General features: G+C 37.1%; 1 protein-coding gene across 1 annotated transcript; it reads left to right on the top strand.

Moving 5' to 3' along the window:
* Positions 1 to 4,505: 4,505 nt before the first annotated feature.
* LOC127848688 (biogenesis of lysosome-related organelles complex 1 subunit 5-like) lies at positions 4,506 to 19,164 on the top strand. Its single transcript, XM_052381279.1, has 4 exons — positions 4,506 to 4,647; positions 5,337 to 5,466; positions 15,961 to 16,016; positions 18,698 to 19,164. The coding sequence occupies exons 1-4, from the start codon at positions 4,540 to 4,542 to the stop codon at positions 18,872 to 18,874; spliced, it is 471 nt and encodes a 156-aa protein (XP_052237239.1). The 5' UTR covers positions 4,506 to 4,539; the 3' UTR covers positions 18,875 to 19,164.
* The last annotated feature ends 1,045 nt before the right edge of the window (positions 19,165 to 20,209 follow it).

Genomic DNA, 20,209 nt, shown 5'->3' with positions numbered 1-20,209 from the left:
GGAGGCTGTTCCACGCCCGGGCAGCTTCAAAACGAAATGAATTTTGTGGCTTCTTTTTATGCTCCTGCACCACTCTGTAAGTTCCATATTTCGTTTTATTTCATAGGTGTATTTTCTTTATTGCATACGCATATGACGCACCTTGTCATTCGCTAGAAATGCGTATTTGTCTGCTGTAAAGATTCCCACGCTGCAGCTAGTTATCCCAAAAATAGAATGCGGAATCACCGTATGACGTCATAGTGTTTTTTAACGGTGTGCCTGTCTGCTACCTATGTTTTATGTTCTTTTTTCAACTGTTTAGTTCATAATTAATGTTTGTCTTATTCAGCCTCAGGGTTGAAAGAAAAATAATCTTTATGCAAAAAGTTTATTTGAAACAACAGTAGCCATATTCCAAGTAAAGGAAGTAACGGCTACAACCAACGAAACACCAAAATAACCAAACATATTGGCGCGGAGAAGCTGTGAATATTATTTGCATAGAGTTTGGTCTCATAATTTACGTTATGTCCCTATTCGTTGTGGGAACTCTTTAGAGCTTTAGTTTAAAGTTAAATGAAGAATATAATTCTGCCCATTTCAATTACGGTATGTTTGTCGTTAGATACCCCTAACACCAATCAGGAAAGGATCTATGTTGTGGGTATTTTTTCTGATTTATTACTTAAGCTTAAAGTACTGGAACAAGTTTAAGGTTTTGAATCGGATTCTGCACTTCCACTTGTTTATGTAATTTCATTTGAGTTTCACTCTGTCCAAACTCTGCTTTCAACATGAGGATTATACAGTGTGTTCTTTATCTGTTCAGCTTTTCTGATAGCATGTTATATTGCCAAAGGTCATCGTTTCTAGTCAAACAGTGTAGATTCCGAACATTGCCTTATATTTTTGAAGACATGTTTTATAATGTTTTTTGTTTTGTTTTGTTTATTGTAGTTTTCACCAACATACATAACATACCATAGGATCGGGGTGAAGCTGTCCGCGGATATTAGAGATAAACTGTCTAACTTTCTCGGACTTTTTAAATTAAATCCTTTTGACGGAACAATCATGAATATCACCTATATCACCTATTAAAGCATGCTACATATCTTAGTTTATATCCCAGCGAATACTTTCAAAATGTCAGTATTTGAAGCACAGTGATTTATACTATTCATGCCGGAATAGCAAACACTTTATTGCACTATGTCTAGTATTTTTATTTTGTTAAAACGTGTACTGATTGTTCAGTTTATGTTGATTTTCGATGTAATTTTCTATTATTTTTTGTAGAAAAATATAATATTCTTAATTGAAATATTTCTTCGCAATACAAAAGGGTGTACAATTTATCAACTCCACCGGTGATCTAGCGTGTCTCCAAAACTAATAGTAAAGATATACGTTGGAAAACGAGGAATTTATCTTTCTTGTGTGAATTGTTTTTTCTCCGCTATCAAAGTGCCATCCGTTATCAAAATATTGCCATACCCTGCGTGCATTCGCACCCAGCTCTAAGTAACAGATGCATTATATAAAAGCGGAACAGTTTTTTTAAAATAATTTCTCGTATTTTCTTTGTTTTGTTATAATTATTATTACTTTTTGTTTGACATGAGCTTGAATGAGTATGATATTATTTTAATTTTTCACATTCATATGTGAAATAATGTTTTAATCATATCATGCTACATATTCTTATTTGATAACTTTACAATTACTGATTATAACTTTGTCATAATAATTTTCTGTTTATTGTAACAAATCTGGTGAAGACCAAAGCGACCGAATCATTGTTTCAGATTAATTTGATATAAGGCCACTCCAAATTGATTTGTTGGTCTACGGATTATTTTTTAAGTTGAAGAGGCGAGCGAAAAATGTCAGTTTTGTCGGGATATGGGTTTCACATAAATAGTTAAGTTTAACTTTGAAGTCCGTCCAGGCAGTGTCGGGGTTTGTATAATTGGTACCAATGAACTCCATGCGAAATTGGTCAATATCTTGCTTCAGCTGTGACCAATTAGCGCGCTTGTAAAGTGGTATTTTTCTTTTAGGTTGGAGTTTACGACCCTGGTTGATTTGTATTTCATGAAAAACTATTTCGTGGTCGGAAATGGCAAGACTTGGTAAAGTTTTTACGGTAAAAATCGCTGATGGCAGATTGGTTAGAAAAAGGTCAAGCATGTTCAAGTTTCTAGTGGGGATTTCAACTATATTTTGAAGGTTATGGTTGACCATGTTTTCATACAATTCCTTGTGTTTGCAAGTAGGCTTAAGGGATTCCTCGGTCCAGTCAATGTCAGGTAAGTTAAACGTGGTTGGTTATTAAGGCTACGATTTGATCCCAGCTATGCTGGTTCCAGAAAATCTCTGCGCGGAGGTTGTTACGTCCTATGTCAATATTTTACACGTGCTGTCTATATTGCGCAAAAGCGGTCCTTATAAGAAAATAGTTACCGATCCACGTGATTTCAAAATACCCCGATATGCAAGTTTCAGCAATTACAAAAACATTGGTTTACGGCCGATCCACTATACAGTTTTGCATTTCCACCCAAAGAGGAGCAGCCGATGTGAAGTAGTTGAGCTAAGAACAGGAGGTGGCACCAATGCACATCTAAATTAAAAAAACAACACTATTATAGTGGCGTTTAGCCTGTGCGCTGTTAACCATGTGAGCTTTCGTTTGGATTTTATGCGATATCCAGGAAGAAAAACAAACAAAAATGAATGATCATATTATTAAAGGCTAGTGTCATTAAATTTAAGTATCATAGCTTGTGAGGTCTATTTATGAAAAGTGCTTGTTCACTTTGTTTGTTTGGTTAATTTTAGTTTGTAAGGTATTCGTGCATTTCATGAAATGCACCAACTGCAATATGTTTCCGCGACCAATTATAAATATGATTTAATCTCACTTTCGTCAAATAAATATGAGAAGCATATGTGGCTGTTCAGTAGAGTATCATGAGTCGTTAATAAACTTTCTGAAAGAAAGCATTTGCTGTGGGTAGTTCTAGCATATGATATGATCTTACTAAACGTGACAAAAATTGTGCAGTTGTATTCAAATGGATATAGGTCCGTCTAAAATGCGTATATGACTCATATCCGCGGATATGAACGAAAAGTGCGAATATGAACGAATATAGGAAATATTTATGCGTTGCACTTTTGTTATGAACAAATCACTATTGAATTAAAATTTCACAAAATGTGATAAATATGTTAAAGGGGCCTTTTCACAGATTTTGGCATTTTTTAACTTATTCATTAAATGCTTTATATTGATAAATGTAAACATTGGATCGTAAAAGCTCCAGTAAAGAATCAAGAATAAAATTTAAAAAAGGAAAAAAACATTGCCCGGAGCAGGTTTCAAACCAGTGACCCCTGGAGTCCTGCCAGAGCCCTGAAGTAAAAACGCTTTAGCCTACTGAGCTATTCCGCCGAGTACACATCCTTGACGTATTTTTACCTTATATAAGCAATCTTCGTAGTTTCACAAAATTTAACGACAAAAACAGAACTTATTCAATCGTTTCGCGTTGCAACGCTTTATAATTTTTAGGTTTTAAAATCGTCAAAAGATGCATTTAATGGCTATATTAGACCATTGTAAATGTTCAGTATTACTGTGTCCTCACAAATATCATAACTAAAACGAAAATGTGCGAATCTGAAACAACTTTTTTCAATTTTGTCAATTTACCAAAGCGTGAAAAGATCCCTTTAAGACTGCCTCAAAATAGAGCAATTTAATAAAAGCGGTGGTCTGACTGGTCGTTCATATTCTCGGATATGAATTTGGAGTCGCTGAAATTAAAATGCCAATGAAAAACGCTTTTAAATTCATTCGATCGTAACATTACACATGAGCGACGTGTAATTTTGTCACAGAACAATTTTCATATAACAAAAATAAAGGAAAATACATTTAAAAAGACATTGTCTGTTCATATCCACACTTTTCAGTCATATCCGCGGATACCAGTCATATACACATTTTAGTTGTTCCCACCAATTCTTCACATTCCAAATGGCCCCAGTTGCCAAAACTGGTGAAAAATAGCACAAGTAGCATTTCTTTTAAATTCAGCTTTAACTAAAATATAACTATTGGGCCCATGAATAATGTGTACTGTCTAAACATCTTGTAAATAGCTGTCTTTATAATTGGCCAAATCAAATCCATTAATAAGATGAAAATCTTTAAGTATTTAAAATTCATGTGACATTCTTATAAACCAGTATATATTCAATTTGGTTGAATGCAGGAACAATAAGAAAAACAATAACTTTGAAGCTGTGAATTTGTAATGGTAGTGAGAAATCTGGGCAAAATGCATGTGCGTAAAATGTCATTCCAGATTAGCCTGTGCAGTCCACTTATCAGGCTAATCAGGGACAACACTTTCCACTTAAACTGGTTTTTCTTTAAAAAGTGATTCCTATATTACAAAAAATTCCATAAAATAGGACAGTGTCTCCCTGAATAGCCTGTGCAGACTGCACAGGCTAATCTGGGATGACACTTTATGCACATGCATGAATTATCTTGTGTTTAACGCAGATATTTTGGAGGTCCATGCTCGCCTGTTTGACCACAGACCCATACTTCAGGGCCATCTAAAAGCATTCATCAAGGAATTTGAGGTACGTTAATTATTTTAACCTTGTAATTTAATGTTATATTAACTGAAAAAACAACAGGGGTTTTCAGCCTTATATAACAGGGACCTATTAAAGGCCCCTTCCCAATTGAAAATTTCTTTAAAATCATGCAGTTTTCCCAAAAATCCTAACTTACACCAGCTTTTTCATTTCCCAAAGCAGCAATTATAGCAAGAATTCTTCCCAAAATGGGCAATTTCATCAAAAATCCATAGGCTAGGGCCTCTTCCCAATGAAGCGAGGAAAACCCCTGAACAACAACATAAAACTACACTAAGAACAAGTTATACAGAATGTTACACATGTAGGTTTTTTAGCATAGCTGTTTCGGCTCACTTTTGTTTTGTTTTAGGGCAAGTCATCTCAATAACAATTTTAATGCTAATTGTTCTGTTTTTTTTTATTGTAAAGAAATTCATATTTCTATGGGTTCAGATGTTTGTTTATGAAGTTAATTATGTGAGTGTAACACATTTTAATTTGAATTATTTTTACAAACATTATTGCAGTTACCAACATAACAATGTATTTGAGAAGATTTTGTTTAGTTACATTAGTCATCAAGTTCAGTCTGTTGATGTTCAAAGGAGGGACCTGTTTTAACCTTTTTGGATGTTGCTTTTGTTTGCATAAATATGATAATAAAGCATTTTGAAATATCAATTTTACAGGAGAAGAGAGGAAACCATGAGACAGAATGCTTGAAAAAGATACAGTCATGTGTAGCCGATGTGAAGGACAAATACTTGGTGGAGACTGCTACAGCCCTGGACACATTTCTAGCCAATATTCAGGCCAAAAGTACTTATCTTACCCTCATTGTGGGGTGTCTGGGCTTGCTGCATTAGTCCATCCAGATAAGCAAGTCTGGGCTTGCTGCATTAGTCCATCCAGATAAGCAAGTCTGGGCTTGCTGCATTAGTCCCTCCAGATAAGCAAGTCTAGGCTTGCTGCATTAGTCCATCCAGATAAGCAAGTCTGGGCTTGCTGCATTAGTCCATCCAGATAAGCAAGTCTAGGCTTGCTGCATTAGTCCATCCAGATAAGCAAGTCTGGGCTTGCTGCATTAGTCCATCCAGATAAGCAAGTCTGGGCTTGCTGCATTAGTCCATCCAGATAAGCAAGTCTAGGCTTGCTGCATTAGTCTATCCAGATAAGCAAGTCTGGGCTTGCTGCATTAGTCCATCAAGATAAGCAAGTCTGGGCTTGCTGCATTAGTCCATACAGATAAGCAAGTCTGGGCTTGCTGCATTAGTCCATCCAGATAAGCAAGTCTAGGCTTGCTGCATTAGTCCATCCAGATAAGCAAGTCTAGGATGCATTAGTCCATACAGATAAGCAAGTCTGGGCTTGCTGCATTAGTCCATACAGATAAGCAAGTCTAGGCTTGCTGTATTAGTCCATACAGATAAGCAAGTCTGGGCTTGCTGCATTAGTCCATACAGATAAGCAAGTCTAGGCTTGCTGCATTAGTCCATACAGATAAGCAAGTATGGGCTTGCTGCATTAGTCCATACAGATAAGCAAGTCTGGGCTTGCTGCATTAGTCCATACAGATAAGCAAGTCTGGGCTTGCTGCATTAGTCTATCCAGATAAGCAAGTCTAGGCTTGCTGCATTAGTCCATACAGATAAGCAAGTCTGGGCTTGCTGCATTAGTCCATACAGATAAGCAAGTCTGGGCTTGCTGCATTAGTCCATCCAGATAAGCAAGTCTGGGCTTGCTGCATTAGTCCATACAGATAAGCAAGTCTGGGCTTGCTGCATTAGTCCACCCACATAAGCAAGCCTGGGCTTGCTGCATTAGTCCAAGGCCTTCAATCTGTCAAATCCACGGCCGAAATTTGGCCGCATTCCCCCCCTGAAAAGTATACTTTTTCCCCCTTTTTGGGGGAAAAATTCCCCCCGAAATTTTTTTTTTTTTTTTTTTTTTTTATAGATAGATGTCTCATGATTACTATATCTCAGTACTATTTTAATTTAATCTTGTCAAACATACTAAATTATGAAATAAGCAATGAATATAGTGCAAACATGTACAAATGTAATAATTAGAGAGTAAGTTAAAAAAATCCCCCAAAAAGTGAAACGCCGCGAAAATTCCCCCTGCTATGGGTAGCGACCCGCTTCCCCTAAAGTGGATTTAGGGCCCTGTAGTCTATCCAGATAAGCAAGTCTAGGCTTGCTGCATTTGTCCATACAGATAAGCAAGCCTGGGCTTGCTGCATTAGTCCATACAGATTAGCAAGTCTGGGCTTGCTGCATAAGTCCATACAGATAAGCAAGCCTGGGCTTGCTGCATTAGTCTATCAAGATAAGCAAGTCTAGGCTTGCTGCATTAGTCCATACAGATAAGCAAGCCTGGGCTTGCTGCATAAGTCCATCCAGATAAGCAAGTCTGGGCTTGCTGCATTAGTCCATACAGATAAGCAAGTCTGGGCTTGCTGCATTAGTCCATCCAGATAAGCAAGTCTGGGCTTGCTGCATTAGTCCATACAGATAAGCAAGTCTGGGCTTGCTGCATTAGTCCATCCAGATAAGCAAGTCTAGGCTTGCTGCATTAGTCCATCCAGATAAGCAAGTCTGGGCTTGCTGCATTAGTCCATACAGATAAGCAAGTCTGGGCTTGCTGCATTAGTCCATACAGATAAGCAAGTCTAGGCTTGCTGTATTAGTCCATACAGATAAGCAAGTCTGGGCTTGCTGCATTAGTCCATACAGATAAGCAAGTCTAGGCTTGCTGCATTAGTCCATGCAGATTAGCAAGTCTGTGCTTGATGCATTAGTCCATCTAGATAAGCAAGTTTGGGCTTGCTGCATTAGTCCATACAGATAAGCAAGTCTGGGCTTGTTGCATTAGTCTATCCAGATAAGCAAGCCTGGGCTTGCTGCATTAGTCGCTCCAGATAAGCAAGTCTGGGCTTGCTGCATTAGTCCATACAGATAAGCAAGTCTGGGCTTGCTGCATTAGTCTATCCAGATAAGCAAGTCTAGGCTTGCTGCATTAGTCTATCCAGATAAGCAAGTCTAGGCTTGCTGCATTAGTCCATACAGATAAGCAAGTCTGGGCTTGCTGCATTAGTCCATCGAGATAAGCAAGTCTGGGCTTGCTGCATTAGTCCATACAGATAAGCAAGTCTGGGCTTGCTGCATTAGCCCATCCAGATAAGCAAGTCTAGGCTTGCTGCATTAGTCCATACAGATAAGCAAGTCTGGGCTTGCTGCATAAGTCCATACAGATAAGCAAGTCTGGGCTTGCTGCATTAGTCTATCCAGATAAGCAAGTCTGGGCTTGCTGCATTAGTCTATCCAGATAAGCAAGCGTGGGCTTGCTGCATTAGTCCATCCAGATAAGCAAGTCTGGGCTTGCTGCATTAGTCTATCCAGATAAGCAAGCCTGGGCTTGCTGCATTAGTCCATCCAGATAAGCAAGTCTGGGCTTGCTGCATCAGTCCATACAGATAAGCAAGTCTAGGCTTGCTGCATTAGTCCATCCAGATAAGCAAGTCTGGGCTTGCTGCATTAGTCCATACAGATAAGCAAGTCTGGGCTTGCTGCATTAGTCCATCCAGATAAGCAAGTCTGGGCTTGCTGCATTAGTCCATACAGATAAGCAAGTCTAGGCTTGCTGCATTAGTCCATCCAGATAAGCAAGTCTGGGCTTGCTGCATTAGTCTATCCAGATAAGCAAGTCTGGGCTTGCTGCATTAGTCCATACAGATAAGCAAGTCTGTACAGGCTAATCAGGGACAATACTTTCCTCTTTTATGTATTGTTTTGTTGAAAAGAAGGTGTCTTCTAAATGAAAATCCAATTTAGGCAGAAAGTGTTGTCCCTGATTAGCTTGTGAAGACAGACCTATAATCTGGGACAACACGTAACACACATGCATTAAGCCCAGTTTTCCCAGAACAAGGCTTGACACTGTTTGGTAAAATAGCAGTCTTACATGGTCATATATTCAAAAACAATGTATAAAGTAAGTTTGAAAACAGAGAAATAACACTCCTGACTAAGAAAAAATTAAAAATACTGGTTCATTAATTTATAATTTGTTAAATAATAAAGCGTTTGTAACGCTTTTCCTCAATAAAATTGATGAAACGTATCCATTATAATTTGCAGATACATTTTAAAGTATGTGTTTCATGATTGTATCACACTAGCTTTTGCTTCGAGAGGTCTGGAGTTCAAATCCTGTTGACAGAAATATTTGTATGCCCCCCTTCGAAGAAGAGGGGGTATATTGCTTTGCTCATGTCGGTCGGTCGGTCTGTCGGTCCGTCCACCAGGTGGTTGTCAGACGATAACTCAAGAACGCTTGGGCCTAGGATCATGAAACTTCATAGGTACATTGATCATGACTCGCAAATGACCCCTATTGATTTTGAGGTCACTAGGTCAAAGGTCAAGGTCACGGTGACCAGAAATAGTAAAATGGTTTTTGAATGATAACTCAAGAACGCATATGCCTAGGATCATGAAACTTCATGGGTAGATTGATCATGACTCGCAGATGACCCCTATTGATTTTGAGGTCACTAGGTCAAAGGTCAAGGTCACGGTGACCCGAAATAGTAGTGCTGCAACAATACGCCAAAACCCGTATTGCAATATATTGTCAGTTCAAAAACCCGTATTGCAATATATCGCAATATATTGCTAACTTGTACCAAAATTATAACTTGCCAATTACCCGATAATCCTGTATATTCCAGTTTTAAAGCAAATTTTGGTAAATATTTACTATACCGGTAAATGTGCTCAGGAATAACAAGAAACACAAACATTCGCAACTTTTTTTAAGTATCAAATACATTTTGGCATTTGTTACTATTTAAAGATGTGATGAAATAACGTCCAACCGGGGCCTTTTTTTTCGCTGAACACGCTTAATTCATCTGACGTGATGTTCCCGTTTTTATACAACACAAAATACACCCATACTTTCCATGCCACGTTCTACATGTCTGTATAATTTTTGCGTGCTTTTTATTGAGACAAAGAATAAAGCACTTTTTATTTGACGCTATAATTTTTTATTGTCGCATTAGCATTAAAATTTTGAAGCGTATTTCCGAAATTTGGATTACAAATTCAATAATGCTCAATTCAGAATCGAATGAAACATTTACAGCTGTGCGCAATTAATTCAACAATAATCTGTTCAAAAGCAACGAACGAATGCTCCAATGTAACAACACTACTCCGTATAATATACTTTTCAGAATGCTATTTTTACGAAAAAAACTATTTACACTGCTTTGTTTTGTTTACCTTGTTATCATTATTTTGGATGGCTTTTCTGGACGAAATGTGAATGAATTTTTGTAAAATTTTCGTACCGGTATGATGAAAATCGTATCGCAATACAATATGCGGATTGCGTATTGCGATATATACCGATATACCGGTATATTGTTGCAGCACTACGAAATAGTAAAATGGTTTCCGGATGATTACTCAAGAATGCATACGCCTAGGATCATGAAACTTCATGGGTAGATTGATCATGACTCAAAGATGACCCCTATTGATTTTGAGGTCACTAGGTCAAAGGTCAAGGTCACGGTGACCCGAAATAGTAAAATGGTTTCCGGATGATAACTCAAGAACGCATACGCCTAGGATCATGAAATTTCATAGGTAGATTGATCATGACTTGCAGATGACCCCTATTGATTTTGAGGTCACAAGGTCAAAGGTCAAGGTCACGGTGACCCGAAATAGTAAAATGATTTTCGGATGATAACTCAAGAACGCTTTTGCCTAGGATCATGACACTTCATAGGTACATTGATCGTGACTCGCAGATGACCCCTATTAATTTTCAGGTCACTAGGTCAAAGGTCAAGGTCACAGTGACAAAATCGTATTCACACAATGGCTGCCACTACAACGTACAGCCCATATTTTAAATATAAATTGTACCTAACAGATGTAATTAAGGTTAAAACTCATGTGATGTTTATAGGTTCGTTTAGTCGAGCGGTAAGTGTGAATTGACTTTACAAAACTATGAATTACCTGGAATACTGTGTATAAGGATAACAGGTCTAGGATACAAGTGTCTACAGTCATTTGTCAAGTTATTTGCCACTTTGATTTAAATACAACCAAGTGGGAATTGAAATCCTAACATCATTTTGTATTTAATCCTGTTTATGAAAATCTTCTATTTCTATTGTTAAATATTTGTTATGCGTAGTTAACTATAATAGATGGTTTGGTATTTCATGTGAATGTTTCATCTGTGCTGTCAGTGTCTGGATTGAATATGCCTTAATTATTCACATCCACGAGTGCTTTTGTGTTCCAGTCAATTTTGATTTATGATCTGTGTTGTTTCAAACTACAAATTGAATATGGTTATACAATTTCTAGTTTAAATTATTTATGTTTTGAAGTTTGTGTTTGATGGTATTTGTATTGTTTAACTTGAAAATGTATTTAAATGCCCTGTAAAATACTATATATATGCAAATGAGTGTGTTCAGTTATTTTCCATCGTAATTGTACCTGTAAATATTTAATGAAGGAATATTAGTTGGAACTGCCTTTTCCACTTTGTGTTTTGCTGACCTGGACAATTCAATGTGCGTCATCTATTGCGCAGTATTTGTTGACATTAGCTACGGTTGCAAAATTGCCAATATGACTGCAACTCTACATGCCTTAAAGGGAACGTCAATCAGATTGACAAAAAAAAGAAAAGTTCTAAAATACCGTATTTTTTTAACAATTATTAGATTGTATTGATAAAAATATCACAAATTGTATATTACATTACTTGAAAAAGTTGTTAAGTTTTCATATTTTCAGTATATTTGCTAATAAAAGTTTACTAGGTATGTGATCCAGGTAATTACCAGCTAACTATAAATAACGCAAGTAGATTGATCATCATTGTCACATGGTAAACCCAGGAAAGCAAATTGTGCATGCGAAGTGAATTGTATATATGTTATATATAAAATGATCAATCTACTTGCGTTATTTAAAGTGTGTATATCGTTATTTCACCTTTTTTGGCGATGTTCTTTCGATTTCACATCGCAAAATTTTAATACGGAATATACTAAAAATATTAACTATTTTCAAGTAATGTAATATACCAGTAGTGATATTTTAATCAATATAAAGTTATAATTGTAAAAAAAATACTGTGTTATAGAACTTTTCTTTTTTATGCCCCCCTTCAAAGAAGAGGGGGTATATTGCTTTGCTCATGTCGGTCGGTCTGTCCCTCCACCAGGTGGTTTCCGCCTGATAACTGAAGAACGCTTGGGCCTAGGATCATGAAACTTCATAGGAACATTGATCATGACTCGCAGATGACCCCTATTGATTTTGAGGTCACTAGGTCAAAGGTCAAGGTCACGGTGACCCGAAATAGTAAAATGGTTTCCGGATGATAACTCAAGAACGCTTATGTCTAGGATCATGAAACTCGATAGGTAGATTGATCAGGACTCGCAGATGACCCCTATTGATTTTCAGGTCACTAGGTCAAAGGTCAAGGTCACGGTGACCGGAAATAGTAAAATGGTTTCCGGGTGATAACTCAAGAACGCTTATGCCTAGAATCATGAAACTTCATAGGTAGATTGATCAGGACTCGCAGATGACCCCTATTGATTTTCAGGTCACTAGGTCAAAGGTCAAGGTCACGGTGACCGGAAATAGTAAAATGGTTTCCGGGTGATAACTCAAGAACGCTTATGCCTAGAATCATGAAACTTCATAGGTAGATTGATAATGACTGGCAGATGACCTCTATTGATTTTCAGGTCACTAGGTCAAAGGTCAAGGTCACGGTGACCCGAAATAGTAAAATGGTTTCCGGATGATAACTCAAGAATGCTTATGGCTACGATCATGAAACTTCATAGGTACATTGATCATGATTCGCAGATGACCCTATTGTTTTTCAGGTCACTAGGTCAAAGGTCAAGGTCACTGTGACCCGAAAAAGTAAAATGGTTTCCGGATGATAACTGAAGAACGCTTATGCCTAGGATCATGAAACTTGATAGGTAGATTGATCAGGACTCGCAGATGACCCCTATTGATTTTCAGGTCACTAGGTCAAAGGTCAAGGTCACAGTGACAAAAAACATATTTGCACAATGGCTGTCACTACAACGTAGAGCCTATATGGGGGGCATGCATGTTTTACAAACAGCCCTTGTTTTGATTCTTTTTATGCCCCCTTCGAAGAAGAGGGGGTATATTGCTTTGCTCATGTCGGTTTGTTCCGTCCACCAGGTGGTTGTCAGACGATAACTCAAGAACGCTTGGGCCTAGGATCATGAAACTTCATAGGTACATTGAACATGACTCGCTGATGACCCCTATTGATTTCGAGGTCACTAGGTCAAAGTTCAAGGTCACGGTGACCAGAAATAGTAAAATGGTTTTTGAATTATAACTCAAGAACGCATACGCCTAGGATCATGAAACTTCATGGGTAGATTGATCATGACTGCAGATGACCCCTATTGATTTTTAGGTCACTAGGTCAAAGGTCAAGGTCACGGTGACCCGAAATAGTAAAATGGTTTCCGGATGATAACTCAAGAACGCATACGCCTAGGATCATGAAACTTCATGGGTAGATTGATCATGACTTGCAGATGACCCCTATTGATTTTGAGGTCACAAGGTCAAAGGTCAAGGTCACGGTGACCCGAAATAGTAAAATAATTTTAGGATGATAACTCAAGAACCCTTATGCCTAGGATCATGAAACTTCATAGGTACATTGATCATGACTCGCAGATGACCCCTATTGATTTCAGGTCACTAGGTCAAAGGTCAAGGTCACTGTGACCCGAAATAGTAAAATGGTTTCCGGATGATAACTGAAGAACGCTTATGCCTAGGATCATGAAACTTGATAGGTAGATTGATCAGGACTCGCAGATGACCCCTATTGATTTTCAGATCACTAGGTCAAAGGTCAAGGTCACAGTGACAAAAAACATATTTGCACAATGGCTGTCACTACAACGTAGAGCCCATATGGGGGGCATGCTTGTTTTACAAACAGCCCTTGTTTTGATTCTTTTTATGCCCCCTTCGAAGAAGAGGGGGTATATTGCTTTGTTCATGTCGGTCTGTCGGTCCGTCCACCAGGTGGTTGTCAGACGATAACTCAAGAACGCTTGGGCCTAGGATCATGAAACTTCATAGGTACATTGATCATGACTCGCTGATGACCCCTATTGATTTTCAGGTCACTAGGTCAAAGGTCAAGGTCACGGTGACCAGAAATAGTAAAATGGTTTTTGAATGATAACTCAAGAACGCATACGCCTAGTATCATGAAACTTCATGGGTAGATTGATCATGACTTGCAGATGACCCCTATTGATTTTTTGGTCACTAGGTCAAAGGTCAAGGTCACGGTGACCCGAAATAGTAAAATGGTTTCCGTATGATAACTCAAGAACGCATACGCCTAGGATCATGAAACTTCATGGGTAGATTGATCATGACTCGCAGATAACCCCTATTGATTTTGAGGTCACTAGGTCAAAGGTCAAGGTCACGGTGACCCGAAATAGTAAAATGGTTTTCGGATGATAACTCAAGAACGCATACGCCTAGGATCATGAAACTTCATAGTTAGATTGATCATGACTTGCAGATGACCCCTATTGATTTTCAGGTCACAAGGTCAAAGGTCAAGGTCACGGTGACCTGAAATAGTAAAATGATTTTAGGATGATAACTCAAGAACGCTTTTGCCTAGGATCATGACACTTCAAAGGTACATTGATCGTGACGCGCAGATGACCCCTATTGATTTTCAGGTCACTAGGTCAAAGGTCAAGGTCACAGTGACAAAAATCGTATTGACACAATGGCTGCCACTACAACGGACAGCCCATACGGGGGGCATGCATGTTTTACAAACAGCCCTTGTTTACTATTATTTGTAGTAAGACTTTTCAAAATAATATAAATACTGACTGACATTTTTCAAAAATATGAAAATCTTTTAACAAGTCCCTGTAAAGCAATGAGAAATATTTTATAAAGATTCTGAGTTGCATGACAGTTTCAGTTGTTATTGTATTTAAGTGAGGGTCTCATAACAATCATAGGCTGAATGGTCTAATAGAACAAAAGTAAAATAAAACCAAAGCTATTCTTCTTGCGCATTTCCAAGGATTGGTTTTTTTAACACTATTTATTGGTCTTCTAATAGATAATATTAAGTATATTTAGTTTAAATGGACTTGGTCATAGATTGGCAAAATGACAATTTTCATAGACTCCAGAACCTAATTATGTTATACACTAAAAACATATTCAGACAAGCTAAGCAAACTAAAGAGAAAACAAAGACTATTAAAAAATACAAATGGCTTTTTTTGGTGATTATTAATAGAAAGATGTTACATTGTAAAGTATTTGTAAGGCTTTTCATCAATTATTTGGAAAACTTTTTCTTTTCTCACATATGGTTTTAAATGTGCTGTTAAGGTCTAAAAGCTGAAAGGCCAAGTGGTAGATAGTACTACATGTATTTTGCTTTTAAAGTAACATAATTACTCAAAATCAACCAATATTCCGCAAAATATTTCATAAAAATAAAGTTTATCCATACAAAATCAGTGTTCCTTTCAGCAATAGCAAAAATGTCCTGCTAGATGAGGTATGGTAACATAGATTTAACAGGATACAAAATGATGTATTTATTGTTTTGTGGCACAATATATTCAGATTTTATTTCCCCGCAATGACATATATTCATACGACAAACAAAAACTTACTTTGTACTTGAACATGTGCTGAAAATATTTTCCCACAAAAAATAAAAGAGAGAATTTTGTATCTTGTTAAATCTTTGTTACCAGACCACATCTAGTGTTTAAATATTGGCTATTGCCATAAGGAACATTGATTTTCTATGTGTTAACTTTTCTATTTGAAATATTAAATTGTACACATTTTTCATTGATTTTCAAGGTTTATGGGATTTTAAGGACGTGAGTTTGAATCCCAGCAAAGGGAAACAATTTTACTTCACTTTTTCATGATATTTTAAGCATTTTACAATTTTCAAATTATTGCAATTTTGTTTGTATATACATTTTATGACATTTTTGTTAAAAGATGAAAAACTATTTAATAACATTATTCAAATATGTAAACACTTTTTAGCAAAGAACAAATGTTCTCATTAAATTCCTTCTAATACTTATTATTATTAATTAATATTATTTTATATTATGTGGAATTTCATTATATAATACATATATGATATAAACAGTTTATGTTACAGTTTCAGTGGCAACAGAAGTATGCAAGAAAATAGAGGAAAAAGAAAACAACGTAGATGTAAGTTTTTATTTCAAACAATTATTATTGCCATGTTAATATGGTTTTTAAAATGCACTACATGTGTATCTCACCTCCTACAAAAATGACCTAATCTGATGGCTTAGAGTGGTCACATGCCCATGGTGTATTTTCTATACACCCCGAGTAATCGAGTCGTTTTTTAGCTCGATTATTACATATGAGATATATATAGTGGAGCTATCCTACTCATCCCGGCGTTAGCGTTGGCGTTAGCGTGCAAATGTTAAAGTTTGCGAACTACCCAAAATATTTCCAATGTCCCTTGACATATTGCTTTCATATTTGCATACTTGTTTACCATCCTGACCCCAACCTATAAACAAGAGCAGACAACTGTGTCAAGCATTTTGACAGAATTATTGCCCCTTTTATACTTGGAGTATGCATATTATTGATAAATCTATGTTAACGTTTGCGTACTACCCCAAATATTTCCAATGTCCCTTGACATATTGCTTTCATAATTTGCATACTTGTTTACCATCCTGACCCCAACCTACAAACAAGAGCAGACAACTGTATCAATCATTATGACATAATTAGTGCCCCTTTTATACTTAGAATACCCCCCCCCCATTTTTTTTTCTCCTTTATTTATTTTTGAAAGATTGTCTAATAAATGACCACACCCCACATTATACCCCCCCCCCCTCTAAAACCCCCTACCCCCCCCCCCCAAAAAAAAAAAAATAATTGTTTTTTTCCTTTTTTTATTTTTGAAAAATCGTCTAATAAATTATTAAATATGAACAATGGCTTTCGTTATACTGTCCAGCACTCAAATAGTCGACCGCTTTCCTCTGACAGCTCTTGTTTAGATATAATCCTAACAACGTTAGTAACTGATGGTGTATGGGATATTAAAAATATTCCCTTTTTCTACATGAAATTTATATGCAGCATTTGGCAATATGTTTTATTTTTCTCTTTATTTGATGTGTCCTATAATTTAAGTTATAGTTGTAGAAGCACACTCAGATAAAATTTGAAATTAATGTACAGGGGTGCTGTTCCGGAGTTGAAAATTGAGACACTGGGGTACCCTTGATTTTGAAATTTAGACACAGGGGTACCCTTGATTTTAAATTCAGACACAGTGGTACTCTTGATTTTGAAATTGAGACATAAGGGTACTCTTGATTTTGAAATTCAGACACAGGGAGACTCTTGATTTTGAAATTGAGACACAGGGGTACTCTTGATTTTGAAATTACGACAAAGGGGTACCATTGATTTTGAAATTCAGACACAGGGGTACTCTTGATTTTGAAATTGAGACACAGTGGTACTCTTGATTTTGAAATTTAGACACAGGGGTACTCATGATTTTGAAATTCAGACACAGGGGTGTCCTTGATTTTGAAACTCAGACACAGGTGTACCCTTGATTTCAAAATTCAGACACTGGTGTACCCTTGATTTGAAAATTGAGGCACATGGAATCCTTTGATTCAGAAATTCAGACACAGGGATACCCTTGACTTGGTAATTCAGGCACAGTGGTACCCTTGATTTCGAAATTCAGGCACAAGTTACTCCTGATTTGGAAATTCAGGAACAGGTTTACCCTTGATTTGGAAATTCAGGAACAGGGATACCCCTTGATTTGGAAATTCAGACATTGGGGTACCACTGTGTTTACAGCCTCTGTGGAAAAGCCTGATTGCTAAAGTATTTTACAGTATGTGTAAACATTCATATTTATTATGCGTCCCAAAAAAGGCGCGCATTTTAATCAGAAAATGTGAAGTCATACTCCATGTTTGTTTAGCATCGGGACTACATTTTCAGTTATTACCTCAGACACTTACTATCTGACTTTGATTACATTTTATATGCACCATCCATATATGGAGTCCTATAGGGGCACTTTTGGAGATTGTGAGGTCATTGTGGTAGAGTTATTTTTCCTAGAGCTAATTATCTTGCGTTAGATACAGAACATTTTTATGTCTGTGCAATATCTCTTTCAAAAGGGTCTTACTTGTCAGGTATTTTCTGTCAGTTGATATTTTATAGAGTTATAGAGCCACATTTTCATGTTTTTATGTGTCGGTCAACCATGCAAGATTGTTTGGGTCCATTGATCTTTCATAGAGAAATTTCACAATTTTTTTTCCCCAAGCTTACACGCTATGAGGGTGCATTATGGGGGGATGCATCAATCGAGTCACTCTGTGGGAAAAAGGTACTTAATGCACATGTGCTTAGTGTAGTCCCAGATTAGCCTGTTACGTCCGCACAGGCTAATCAGGGACAACATCAACCTGATTTTCATTGAGACTTCCTTAACACACAAACATTCATAAGAGCGGAAAGTGTTGTCACTGAATAGTATGTGATGAACTGCACCAGCTAACCCTTTGCATGCTGGGAAATGTGTCGTCTGCTAAAATGTCGTCTGCTGAATTTCTAAAATAAGCATTTTCTTCGATTTTGTTTCAAAGAATACTATCAGAATAGCAAACAGTTTGGATCCTGATGAGACGCCACGTTTTGTGGCGTCTCATCTGGATCCAAACTAGTTGCAAAGGCCTTCAAAATTCGGTTCCAGCACTGAAAGAGCTAATGTGGGACAACACTCTATGCACAGGTATTAAGCCCTGTATTTCCAAAGCCAGGCTAGATCAGTTTCACAGGTATTCTTGTTTTCTCAGGTCGGAGTGCTGGAACTAGAAAGGGGGCGTCGCCGAGAGGCCTGGGACACGTTCATGCAGCAGCAGTTTCAGAAAAGTGCCCTGGTGGACAAAGAAATGGACGAAGGGATGAAAAAACTGACAGACGAGTACGCAGAGTTGGAAAAGAAGCTTGAATTAGAGTATCTATCATCATAAATGTGAATTCTTATTTGTCGTTATGAAAAATGTGTCTTATTTCAGTCCTCTATGGTGACTTAATCATTCCAGATTAGTTTTAAAAGGTGTGCATAACAATTGTTGAATTTATTTGTGGATGATTAAGTGTTTTGGTTGACGTACCATAGGACTTGTTAAGTATATTCCCATGTTTGCATTGTTTTTAACTGCTTAAATACATTGATATAATTTTAAGCACCAAATGACTTTAACTCATGTGAAAACAGGGCTTATTGCATGTGCGTAAAATGTCCCAGATTAGCCTGTGCAGACCCGCCTCTGACCCACAGGCTAATCAGGGACGACACTTTCCATTAAAACTGGATTTTCTTCCATTTAACAAAACGTGCAATAAAAGCGTTAAGTGTCATCCCTGATTAGCCTGTGCCCAGTTTTTTCAGGGCGAGGATTTAATTTATTCAGATTTAATTTATTCAATGTGGATGTGAACATTTTGTTTATAACACTTGTTCAAGTTTTAGAAGGTTTTAACTTTTCAATACAAAATAATGCACTTTTGCAAGTTACAATCCTGTTATAAATCATTATCTGATGAGCTTCATGTACATTGCAGTTGTGCAGATTTTACTAGAACTTTTAACTCGGTAAGTTTCCCACACCTGCAAAGTTGAACAATGACTTATCTTTCATAGGACACGTTGTACATGTACATGTAGTGTTTATTTGTAAACATCAGATGAGACTAATGTCTTATTTATATAGTAGCCTTATTCTGAGAAAAATGGGGTTGATGCATGTGCATTGAGTGTCATCCCAGATTAGCTTGGGACAACACTTTGCATTTTTATGAAATTTCTTCATTTTGGATGAAGTCTCTTCTAAACCAAAATCCAGATTAAGCATTTAGTGTGGTCACTTATTGGCCTGTGTGGACTCCTCAGGCTAATTTGAGACATCTCTTCTAAGAACATGCAGTTTTCCTAGAAGATGGCTCAATTTAACAAAGTTTGGTCTTAATGTAACATACAAACATACAGGAATAGTTACATGTCCCAATACAGCAGGGCTATTTGTTTATGTGTGGTTATTTGATGACCACTATCTAATGCCATACATTTTGGTCCTTAATTTTGAATGAGGCAACATTGTTAACCCTTTCAGTGCGGGAACCGAATTTTAAAGGCCTTTGCAAACAGTTTGGATCCAGATGAGACGCCACAGAACGTGGCGTCTCATCTGGATCCAAACTGTTTGCTATTCTGATAGTATTCTTTGAAAAAAATGGAAGAAAATGCTAATTTTAGAAATTCAGCAGACGACATTTTAGCAGAAGACAAATTACCCAGCATGCAA

Source organism: Dreissena polymorpha, chromosome 10, assembly GCF_020536995.1.
Source record: "Dreissena polymorpha isolate Duluth1 chromosome 10, UMN_Dpol_1.0, whole genome shotgun sequence".
Classification (NCBI taxonomy): domain Eukaryota; kingdom Metazoa; phylum Mollusca; class Bivalvia; order Myida; family Dreissenidae; genus Dreissena; species Dreissena polymorpha.
This window is presented reverse-complemented; position numbering and strand designations above follow the sequence as displayed.

What these genes read in the sequence shown, in the direction of transcription:
- LOC127848688 (XM_052381279.1), top strand. Translation starts at nt 4,540, where the DNA reads ATGAATTATCTTGTGTTTAACGCAGATATTTTGGAGGTCCATGCTCGC. An exon ending in AGCCAATATTCAGGCCAAAA is followed by an intron (nt 5,467 to 15,960) that starts GTACTTATCTTA and finishes TTTATGTTACAG; the next exon opens with TTTCAGTGGCAACAGAAGTA. An exon ending in AAAAAGAAAACAACGTAGAT is followed by an intron (nt 16,017 to 18,697) that starts GTAAGTTTTTAT and finishes TTGTTTTCTCAG; the next exon opens with GTCGGAGTGCTGGAACTAGA.